We start from the raw sequence: 12,207 nt of genomic DNA on the forward strand, positions 1-12,207 counted from the left end.
TCGGACTGGCCCCGAGGCAGTCCCGCACCAGCCGGGACCGTCAAATCAGCGATCTCGCCTCCGCCAGATGCCAGGAAACCGAGCAACGACTAGGCGCCTCAATTTGAAAAAAGAGCCCAGCCGCCCGGCCAATTGCAGAGCGGGCGCGCAAGGCACCATGGGACGAGACATCGTCACCAGAGCCCCGCCCTCGGGGCGTGGCCCACGGGAAAGTAAAAATCTGGTACGTCCGTGCAGGGCTGGAACTCGTAATCCAATGAGAGACTCCCGGGAGTAAACAAGATACTTGAACGCGACCTTGTTCAAATTACATAACAGCTCTAAACCAAAATTTCTTCATCTGCAAAATAAAAATAATAGCAATCATTTCAGACAGCTGTGTGAGGATTAATGAGCTAACACGGTAACATAGCATAGATTAGAATATGTAGTAAGTGTTCAGGAAGACTGGCCATGATTATAATTATTATTAAAGAATTGACCCGGCAGCCGTGGCTCAGTGCAAAGAGGCAGCTGATCAATGATTCTCATTATTGATGTTTCTATCTATCTCTCCCTCTTCCTCTCTGAAACCAATAAAAATACATATTTTTAAGAAAGAATTGCAAGAGGGTGCTACAGAAGCACAGAAGAGAGGTCCAAACGAGCCCCTATGTCGGAGGCAGCGTCCAGTATAGTCTTGAAGAATAATTAGGAAGAATATTTAAGAGAGAAGGCTACCACGGGTACCACCAACTCCTGATGAAAGTCATTTTTGAATGTCATTTTAGGACTCTGAATTTATCCTTTAACTGATGAGAAGTCATTGCCATTGCTAAACGATTACAAGCAGGAAAGGATAATCGGATTTGCGCTTTCTGACTTGTATTTTGCAGGGACTGATGCAGACTCAGGGCGCGCTTTCCGCCAAGTGCCTGGAGCAGCATCCCGTGGGCGTCTAAAGGAGGTTGCGCAAACGTCGGCCGTAGTCAGCCTACAAATCCCAACAGGCAGCGCTCGGGGGTGGGTCCACGCTCAGTGACCTCCGGCTTTCCGCATGCGCACTAGGGGCGCCTTGGCACACGCTTGCTGTGATTCAGCCCCTTTAGGTGTGAGTCGCAGTCAAGGAAAGACCGGATTATGGGCTTTCGCCATAGCCAGTCCTGGAAGCTGCGCTTCTTGGCTACCCTTAGCACACAGGAACCTAGATATTATTTTAGTTTCTTAAGTTAACGGCCAGGTCGAGTGGAAAGCTCTCAGGCCCCGTATTCCCCCCAAGATTCATCTACATCTAAAGCCTCGATCGCGGGTCAATGGAGATTTTGCATAGTCAGATGTCTACTGATATCTCCTCTTAGAAGGTCCACCTGCATCTCAAAAAGGGAACTATCCAGCCCTAGCCGGTTTGGCTCAGTGGATAGAGCGTTGGCCTGCGGACTGAAAGGTCCCGGTTTCGATTCGGGTTAAGGGTACATGCCCGGGTTGTGGGCTCGATCCCCAGTAGGGGGCGTGCAGGAGGCAGCTTATCAGTGATTCTCTCTCATCATTGATGTTTCTGCCTCTATCTCCCTCTCCATTCCTCTCTGAAATAAATAAAAATATATATTTTTGCCCTAGCCAGTTTGGCGCAGTGGATAGAGCGTAGGCCTGCGGACTGAAAGGTCCAGGGTTCGATTCCGGCCAAGGGCATATGCCTGGGCTGCGGGCTTGGTCCCCAGTGGGGGCCTGTGTAGAAGGCAGCCAATCAATGACTCTCTCATCATTGATGTTTCTATCTCTTCTTCCTTCTCCCTTCCTCTCTTAAATCAATAAAGAAATATATTTAAAATATATATATATATTTTTAAATGGAACTATCCAAAGTGGAATTCTTTATCCTCCTTATCTCCACCCTCATCTTTCTTATCTAGACAAATGGCACTAACCAAACCTTTGTCCTCTATATCCAGTGCAGTTCTGTTGGTTTTATTATACCTGCCCACCAATCTAGTTCAAATCTCTTTTATTTCTTTCCTGAACAACTAACTATTCTTAACTTCCTCCTTAATAGGTCTCCCTATTTGTGCTCTTTTCTCCACACTGCATTCACTCAGCAAAGGGAAGGATCTTTTTCTTTTATATATTTTTTTATTCATTTCAGAGAAGAAGGGAGAGGTAGAGAGAGACAGAAACATCAATGATAAGAATCATAGATCAGCTGCCTCCTGCATGCCCCCTATTGGGGATGGAGCCCACAACCTGGGCATGGGCCTTTGATCAGAATCTAACCCAGGACCCTTCAGTCCGCAGGCTGATTGATGCTCTATCCACTGAGCCAAACAGGCCAGGGCTCATTTATTCTTGTATGTGCCCTGACAGGTATGGAACCCACAACCTTGGCAAATCAGGACGATGGTCTAACCAACTGAGCTACCCTGCCAGGGCTATATTATTTTTTGTAATAATTGAAATAATTATTAAATTTGTAGTTTTACAACCTGAATTTTTATTTAACATAATTTAAGCATTTTTCTTCGAAAAACAGTTTTATTTGTATGATCTTTTAAGGCTCTTGAACAATATCTATGCAATTCTTCAGTGGATAGTTGAGGAGTACTCAACTTTAGCTATTTATTTTCAGAGTTGCCAGAATCATGTTGGGTTCTGTTTCTGTCTGTGCGTATGAATGCCAAAGACAACAAACAGTAAATATGTCTGAATGTGCTTATAAACTGAGGAAAAATACAGTTCATGAACTATTCATAAACCTGTAAAAAAGCCCCACCCAAATGCTTAAGTATAGTTTTCCCAAATCCAAATTTTGGTTATTGTTTTTACTGTGTTAATAGTAGAGTCTCTGTAGCAAGTATTAGTTGGGAGAGAAAGGCAAAGAAGTTGTTCTCTAGCCTTTTGTCAGATCCTGGAACATGCCAGAACCTCTCCTGTCCTGGGCCTTTGTGATGGATGCTCTAACTGGCTCTATAGCATATCAGATATTTACATTACGATTCATAACAGTAGCAAAATTACAGTTATGAAGTAGCAACGAAAATAATTTTATGGTTGGGGGTCACCACAACATGAGGAACTGTATTAAAGGGTCGCAGCATTAGGTAGGTTGAGAACCACTGCAAGGGAAGGCTCTGAGAAGAGCCCAAAGCAAGATATCAATAGAAGGAGAACCAGATGACTGGCCCTCCACAATTTTTTTTAAATGTGCTTGTTTTTTTGTTTTGTTTTTTTTTAGAGAGAGAGGGGTAGGAGAGAGAGATAGAAACATCAACGATGAAAGAGAATCATTGATTGGCTGCCTCCTGTACACCCCCAGCTGGGGATTGAGCCCACAGCCACGTGTCCTTGGCTGGAATCGAACCCAAGACCCTTCAGTCTACAGGCCGACCCTCTACCCACTAAGCCAAACCATCTAGGGTGCCCTCCAGAGATTTAGAACTCTAGTTTAGAAACTCCTGGCTGGGGCATTGGATGAAGAGAAAGTGATGTAGGAGGAAGAAGCTGATGGAGATCAGAGGCCGTTTGAAGAAGAAAAAAAGATTGAGGAAGAGGAATTCCAGGAGAGGATCTGGTGGGGAGTTAGCCCAGGAGAAGGGCCAAAGAAACTGGCTCTGCATTAATAACTGCCTATGTAACCTGGCCAGCATGGCTCAGTGGTTGAGCATCAACCTATGAACCAGGAGGTCTAACCTCTGATTCCCGGTCAGGCCACATTCCAGGTTGGGGGCTTGATCCCCAGAGTGGGGCATGCAGGAGGCAGCCGATCAATAATTCTCTCTTATCATTGATGTTTCTACCTTTCTCTCCCTCTCCCTTCCTCTCTGAAATCAATAAAAATTATATTTTTTAAAAATTGCCCATGTAGTTCAAATATTCAACTCTATGCTCTTGTCAACAGCCCCAGACATACATAAGCCCCCTTAATACAAATGGTGAGAGCTTTGCCACCTCCCCCTACCCAGCAGAGCAGCAGTGATGATGGAGGGAAAGTCCCTTGGATGAAGCTGGGCAGCAAGAAAACCCACTCTGGTTAACCTAATATTATTTTAGTACAATACAAAGTTGATTGCTCTTTTCTCTGATGTAGCAACATCTAAAGCAGGGATTGGGGAATATCCAGCCCACGGGCTGTGTAAGGCCCAAGAAATCATTTGGTCTGGCCAAGGCATTAGGGATGAGTTAATTAAATGTTTGACCAAATATAGGCTAATTTTTAAGTTGATAATTTTGTGTGGCCCTCGAATGATCCAAATGGCCCCTGGCAGAAAAAAGTTTCCCCACCCCTAACTAAAGCAAGGCCTGGGGCCGTATTTGTTAAGTGGACAAATCAAGAATAGTCTTAAGGGTGGAAAATATTATCAATTTTTACATCAATATTTCAAGTACTGTTCATAAAGTACCTCAAACTGACTTTTAAGGACTAGCAAGTATGAATCATTCCGGAGAGCTTTAAATAATTTATAATTAATAAATCACTTATCTATATACATTCTTAAAAATTCATGTTGCTTTTAGGTATTTCATTACCATAGTGCTGTACTTAAAACAAACATTATGAAACTTTTTATCATGGAAATTTTCAAACATATACTAAAGCAAAGAGACTAGAATAATAAATCTCCCAGGCATCTATTAGCCAGCTTCAATAATTAACAGTTCATGGCCAATACTGTTTTATCTATACTTCCCCTTCTTCCCTGATCGTCCATTGAATTATTCTGAACCAAATCCTAGGCATCATATAATTTTAGCATATATCTCAAAGGACTCTTTAAAAAAAGCCACAGCCATGAACATACCCCAAAATTAACATAAAATATCATAAATACCTAGTCAGTGCTTTTACTTTTCTGATTGTCTCATGTTTCTTTTCCATAATGGGTTTGTTTAAATCAGGATTCAAACAAGAACCAAACATTTCATTTGGCTGATATGTATCTTTTGTTTTTTGCTTTCTAGTTCTGTTGGGTATATAGGTAGAAATGGAATTGCTGGGTCATAGTGTATGCTTATATGCAGCTTTAATAGATACTACCAGTTTAACATGGCCTATCTGTCTGCTCTCAGGCCATGATATTTATCTCAGTTACTATAGCTTAATAATAATAATATTTGGTAGTGTAAGTGTTCTAGATTTTTCTTCCACATTAGCTTGGGTCTTCCTGAGCTTTTTCATATAAAATTTTATAAACATCTTGTCATAGCTTGTCAATTCTAAGTCCCCTTTAATCTGTAGGCTTCTCCTTTCTTTCTTCTTTTTAAAGTATATATATATATTTAAGAAGATGCTATTTTTATTTTTTAGAGAGAGAGGAAGGTAGAGGGAGAGAGAGAAACATCAACGACACATTGAGTGCCTCCTGCACACCCTGTACTGGGGATTGAGCCTGCAACCCAGGCATGTGCCCTGACTGGGAATGGAACCAGTGACCTCTTGGTGCATGGAACAGCACTCAACCAACTGAGCCACACCAGCCTGGCACTCCTTTCTTTTTTATTTTGCAATTTATTTGTTAAAGAAATAGGGTCATTTGTCCTATAGTTTTCAAATGTTCTAATTTTGCGGCTTGTATCCTTAAAATGTGATTTAATTATTGTCCCCTGTATTCTCTATAAATGGTAGTTACATTTTCAGGTATAATCAGATTTAGCAAACATATATTTAACAAGCATTAATTTAACTAAGCACTGTGCTTGCTGCCAGGTGATATACAAAAATGACTAACGCCCTGGCCAGTGCGGTTTGGTTGAGCATTGTCCCATGCACCAGAAGTTTGATTGGAGAGGTCTCCAGGCTGATTCCCGATCCCGGCACAGGCCAGGGTTTCAGGCTTGATCCCTAGCAAGAGGTGTGCAAGAGACAGCAGGATTGATGTTTCTCTCTCCCTCTCCTTTCCTCTCTCTCTCAAATCAATAAAAAAAACATATTTAAGCCCTAGCCAGTTTGGCTCAGTGGATAGAGTGTTCAGCCAGCAGACCAAAGGGTCCCAGGTTCAATTCTGATTAAGGGCAAATACCTTAGTTGCAGGCTCCTCCCTGGCCTGGGCCCTAGTCAGGGACGTGCAGGAGGCAACCAATTGAACTTTCTCTCTGTCTTTCCCTCTCTCTTCCAGTGTCTCTAAAAAATCAATGGAAAAATATCTCAGGTTGAAGATGAACAAAAACAAACAAAATCATATTTTAAAAAATGACTAAGACATCATACCTAATCTACTGCTTCTTACAAGTATGAAAAGTTAAAATCCAAGTAAGTGCCTTTTGAGTGGCAAACTATTCTGGTAGCTCTGATCAGAGAGTGGTTACTTACATTGGGGTATGTGAGAAATGGAAATAAGGATAAGTTTTGTAAAGGTCATTTATTTTATTTTATTAAAATATATTTGTATTGATTTCAAAGAGGAAGAAACATCAATGATGAGAATCATTGATTGGCTGTCTCCTGCACATCCCCTACTGGGGATCGAGCCCACAACCCAGGCATGTGCCTTTGACGGGACTCAAACCCAGGACCCTTCAGTCTGCAGGCCGACTGTCTATCCACTGAGCCAAACCAACTAGGGCAAGGCCATTTATTTAATTTTATTTTTATTGATTTCAGAGAGATAGAAACATCAATGATGAGAAAGAATCATGGATTGGCTACCTTTCTTTTTTAAATTTATTTTTATTGATTTTTTACAGAGAGGAAGGGAGAGGGATAGAGAGATAAAAACATCAATGAGAGAGAAACATCAATCAGCTGCCTCCTGCACACCCCCCACTGGGGATGTGCCTGCAACCAAGGTACATGCCCTTGACTGGAATTGAACCTGGGACCCCCTCAGTCCCCAGGCTGACGCTCTATCCACTGAGCCAAACCGATCAGGGCGGATTGGCTACCTTTCACACAGCCCACAACCTGGGCATATACCTGACTGGGAATCAAACCATGACCTCTGTGGCCTCCTGGTTCATAGGTCGAGGCTCAATCACTGAGCCACGCTGTCGGGGCAAAGCAATGCCATTTCAATAGGTCTTAAAAATTGGTAGAGCACTGACAAGTTAGGATTGTTATAATAATCAATTAGCTGTGACCGCTGCATAAATTGGAGTGAGTAGAGGGTGGGGGTAGAGGCTGGAAAAGTGGGGTAGTTAGTGGGTTGAGTGGTGGCCCACCAAAAGATATGTTCACATCCTAATCCCAGGAACTTGTGTTACATTGTTTGGAAAACAGGTCTTTGCAGATGTAATTGAGTTTAGGATGAGATAAGATCATTCTAGATTACCTGGATGTACCTTAAATCCAATGACAAATGTCCTTGTAAAAGAAGAAAAAAAGACATGCAGAAGAGAAGGCAATGTCAAGATGGAGGCAGAGATTGATGTGCCCACAAGTCAAGGAAGCTGGCATCTACCAGAAGCTGAAAAGTCCTGTAGGGACTGTGGCCCTGACATCTTGCTTTGGGGATTCTGGCCTCTAGACTGTGAGACAATAAATTTCTGTTGTTTTAAGCCACCATGTTTGTGGTAATTTGTTATGGCAGCTACAAGAAACTAATACAGGTGGGTTGGGGCTAAAATGTAATGTGGTGCAATTTTACCTTGCATTTCACTAGGAGCCCTTATCTCCAGTTCCTCAGTTTTCATCCACCCAAGGTTTGCCTTTAGCTGAAACCCTATTGTAAAAAAGATCACCTCTACCTCTTTGATGAGGCATCCACTTGATTAAAGAACCCTTCTCCTAATTCCCATTTGTAGCAATAATAGGATTCAGAGCAGCTTTTGGCTGCAGTCTTTTGTCTACTACATCAGAAACCTAAACCACATAAGCAAGGGAGTCACCACCCCTAATCACACTCTTCCCTAAAGACCCCGTAAAATAATGCAATACAAAGTTAGATTCATAACAATTATTATTTCTAAAAAATGTTTTTATTGATTTTTAGAGAGAGAGGAAGGGATAAGGATAGAGAGAGAAAAACATCACGGATCAGCTGCCTTCTACCTACTGGGGATCGAGCCCACAACCCAGGCATATGCCCTGACTGGAAATCGAACCAGTGACCTCTTGGTTCATGGGTCGAGGCTCAACCACTGAGCCACACCGACTGGGCCATAACAATTATTATTTTATTTTATTTTTTGCCATAACAATTATTAATTAGGTTGCTCTTGGATGCAAAATACCATAAAGCCATCATGGCAAAAAGTCTCGCCTTACAAATAATGACTGAAGTACACTGACCACGGCTGTAGGACATGTATATGCGGGTTGCTGTTTTTTAAATGGGAGTTGTTTTGCCATGGCCTGTCCCATATCCACCTTGCTCCTTGAAGGGCAGCTAGCTTCCCCAGGGTTGATAGTTCCGTCTGGGTCCCGGCTTCCCACTGGTGGACCCCAATAGTCTTAAGTCCCCCCAAACCCCCTCAATTTCCATCCACCCCGCGGTCCACATCCCTACCGCGCTCTAGAGGGAGCCCGCGGGCCTTGCAGAGCGTGGATTTGTTTTCTGGGAGGCAGCCTGGTTGGCTGACCTTGTTCCAACACCTGCGCGGCCGGGGACAGCCAATGGGATTGCCTCCACCGACCGGGCCCCTAGTGCCCACACGGTACCTGTGAGCCCCCCGTTTCCCCCCAACCCACCCCCTAGTGCCTACACGGTACCTGTGAGCCCCCCATTTCTCCCCACCCCCGCCCCCTAGTGCCTACACGGTACCTGTGAGCCCCCCGTTTCCCCCCAACCCACCCCCTAGTGCCTACACGGTACCTGTGAGCCCCCCATTTCTCCCCACCCCGCGCCCCCTAGTGCTCACACGGTACCTGTGAGCCCCCAGTTTCCCCCCCTCCCACCCCCCCCTCCCCCACCCCCGACACACAGCCAGACACACATCGCCGCCCTCACACGTGCTGTGTGACTCCGCCGGGACCCTCCCCACTTGGGAAAGCCTGGCTGCTGGGCCCCCGCAGCTCCCCGGCCGGACCCCATCCCGCCGCCCGCTCAGACCTGGGACGCCCGCCGTCCCGCCGCCCCGCCCAGTCGGGCGCCAGGCAAAACCCGGCGCGGCGGCCACTCGGGGGCTCCCGGGAGGCGGCGCGGCGCGCGGACTGAGCATGCGCAGTGGGACAGGCCGGCGCTCGGCGCTGGAAGGAAGCGGTCGCTCGCTGTGATCCCGGCGGCTGCGCCGGGCTATGCGGTACCTGCTAGCGTGGCTGCTGCACCCCGCTTCGCCCCGCGCCTTCCGCTCGGCCCTCGGCGCCCGCCTGTCGCCCCCCGAGCGCCTCTGTGGGTAAGTGGGGCACAGCGTTCGGGCCCTCGGGGCCCGCGGGTCACCGTGGTTTGGAGCTCGGGTTGCAAAGTGGTGATTCAGCACTTAAAGCCGCCGCCGCCGCCGCCGCCGCCCCTCACGCCGCCCGTCCCGCGGGCCTGGGCCCCAGACGGCCGCGCCGAGGCCGCTCCAGGGCCCAGCAGGGCGGCTCGCCCGGCGGCAGCGAGGGGCCTTGCAGAGGGAGGACGGCGTCCCTCGGGCCGGTGGGGGCGGATGGGGGCCGGGACCGGGACACGCGGCGAGTGTCATAAGTGTGGGGGCGCGGGGCGCCGCGCGGGCGCGGGCGCGGACGGAGTCACCCGGGCCCGCTCCTGAGACCCGCGCCGGCCACTCTCCGGGGAATCCGCCTGCGAGGGGCCGGGAACCCAGCGGACTATCCCTGGCCTTGGGGTCCAGGGGGACCGCTTTCCTCTCCGCCCCGCGTTCTCCTGCGGGGACTGAGTTTTCACTGCTCCGTGGAAATGCCTGCGGTGGGAACCTCGAAAGTTTGCGTGCCTCCGCTGGAGCGGGTAGACGAGTGCTGCGTTTCCCGGGGAATTGGGGAAAGGGTACCTTGGGATCCATCCCAGCAGCTCCCTTGTTTTGCCTCTGAGCCAACCGATACGCAGGAAAATTGTGTGATTTCCCCACAGTTGCAGAGATTGTGGCAAGAACCGGGATCGGGACGCAGGGTTCTTGCCCTCGGGCGGCGGGCTCGCTGCACTTCATTGCTCCGTGTACGCTAGATACTGTCGGCCCTGAAGCGAACGCTGAGTCCCCTTTACTGTGAATTAAGAGGAACTGGGAAAGATGGGCAGTATTGTCTGGCCCCGCATCACCTGCACCTGCATCATCCGAACCCTTCCTCTAGTTTTACTATCCAGGACCTAGCAAGTGCGGGGCACTGCGATAGGCCCTCTGTGTGAGCACTGGCATGGGATCCACCTCCGAGGAACTTTGTCTTGGTGGGAGCGGATTGCATTACGACGGGAGAATTGCCAGCTAAAAAGGATGTCTGAAGAGAGTGAGAAGATGTCCAGTATGGGCCGTGTGTGCTTTTTAGGAGCACAGTTCCGGGCAGAGATAGAGGAGGGGGTCTGCGCTGACCTTTTGGGGGAAAGGCAGAGGAGGGCGGAGGATAGGCAGGGGTGGTTGTACTCCAGCCCAGGGGTGCAGACTAGTCTGTTTCTTGGGGGGGGGGGCCGTGAGCGGATTAGTCTAGTTGCAGCCTTAGAGAATTTCCGTGGGGGGAATTAGGAGGAAACAGGCCCTGTATTATAAAAATTAGGATAATGCTAGCCTGGGCTTTGAATTTTAGTTGGGCTTTCTTCCAGTGACTAGGAGGTAGGGAGCCATTAAGTGTTTTTGAGGTGGGGAGTGATGTAATGAAACTGGTGGTTTAGGAAATTGCTTTGGTGGCTGTGTGCAGGAGGTGAGGGAGTGGAGAGATCTCAGGCAGAGAAACCGGTTGGGACTTAGTCTTGACTGCCTGAGCTAGGAGGGCAGTAATGGTACTCAGAAGGCTGCATGCAAATAAAGGATCTGTGGAACTTGTTTTTCCTCCTCTGTCCCTGCAGTATCCGCTACAACATGCTAAAAGATCCCCGAGTTCGGAGAATTGGGGGGTAATAAGCATAGGCAAGGTGCATCCCTGGGCCTCCTTCAAGTCAGAACAATTTTTGTTCTTAATTTGTTGCTAATAGACAGTGTTGAGCTTCATATTGTCTCCAGTGTGCAGAATTTGTGATTTCAGAGAAAGCATTGATTTTAAGTTTTATACAACTGAAATGTTTGTATGGCGTACCTACAATTCGATTTTTCTCTATGGTTTTCTCCCACGCTCTTCGCTTTCATTGGTGAAGTCCAGAGCATGGGTTGAACAGCCAAGAGCTTCACGATACAATTGTTTTCAAAAAGGGAGATTCAGGAGATTCAAAACATAATGAATGAGATGAACCATCTAGAATGCTCCATGCTAAAAATTAGTGTCTGAGGTTATTAAGAAAAATACAGGCCCAATCAAAAGGATCTGGGTGTAGTTTTAAGAAGGAAAAGTACTAACATCTGAAGCTACCAGATATTCATATCTTTTTAAAAAATATATTATTGATTTCAGAGAGGAAAGGAGAGGGAGAAAGAAATAGAAACATCAATGATGAGAGAGAATCATTGATTGGCTGCCTCCTGCACTCCCCGCACTGGGGTTGGAGCTCACAACCTGGGCATGTGCCCCTGACCAGAATCAAACCCGGGACCCCTCAGTCCGAAGGCCGAGGCTCTATCCACTGAGCCAAACTAGGTAGGGCACATATTCATATCTTAAGGAAGATAGTAATCAACCCTCCATGGTCAAAAGAATGCACTAACAGAGATGGTTCCACAGCTGTATATTGGAAGAGCTGGGATTTAACTCTTGTCTGTTTAGTCTCAGATCCTGAGCTCTGTTACGGCATTCATTTCCTGTTACTGTTTGAGAAAGAGATTTTTTTTTTTAAACATAATAGTCTTTTGAAAAATATTTTTACTGATTTCAGATAGGGAGAGAGAGAGAGAAACATCAACGATGAGAGAATCATTGATAGGCTGCTTCCTGCACGCCCCCTACTGGAGAATTGAGCCTGCAACCCAGGCATGTGCCCTTGATGGGAATCAAACCTGGGACCCTTCAGTCCACAGACCATCCCTCTATTCACTGAGCCAAACTGGCTAGGGTGAAAGAGATGATCTTAAAAGCATTTGTATAAAGTCAATTCATTTTGAAAAGCAGCTTCGTTGTCTTCTGTTCAATCAAATTGGATATATTTGGGCTTTGTGAAATGATCTGTATTATTGGGGAACCTGGAGGTAATAGCCCAGCCCCTGGCAACCACTTAAAACACTTGGGCATCAGTCATGTCATTTTGCAGGCAGCTCTCCTTTGCATCTCTCTATTCTCCAGGCTTAGGAAACAGT

The 12,207-nt window shown here is 46.8% G+C and overlaps 1 protein-coding gene across 2 annotated transcripts in view; it reads left to right on the forward strand.

Annotated features, from left to right (window-relative positions):
- The first annotated feature begins 9,080 nt into the window (after positions 1–9,080).
- The window catches only part of IDE (insulin degrading enzyme), an 80,823-nt gene continuing 77,696 nt past the window's right edge, over positions 9,081–12,207 (forward strand). For both annotated transcript variants that reach the window (XM_070432698.1, XM_070432699.1), the window contains exon 1: positions 9,081–9,237. In XM_070432698.1, coding sequence (XP_070288799.1) covers positions 9,140–9,237 — 98 coding nt within the window. In that variant the 5' untranslated portion in view covers positions 9,081–9,139. The remainder of the gene's footprint in view (positions 9,238–12,207) is intronic.

The sequence above is a fragment of the Myotis yumanensis genome, unplaced genomic scaffold (assembly GCF_028538775.1).
Source record: "Myotis yumanensis isolate MYYU_CA2020_CCGP unplaced genomic scaffold, mMyoYum1.0.hap1 SCAF_13, whole genome shotgun sequence".
NCBI classification, from domain to species: Eukaryota; Metazoa; Chordata; class Mammalia; order Chiroptera; family Vespertilionidae; genus Myotis; species Myotis yumanensis.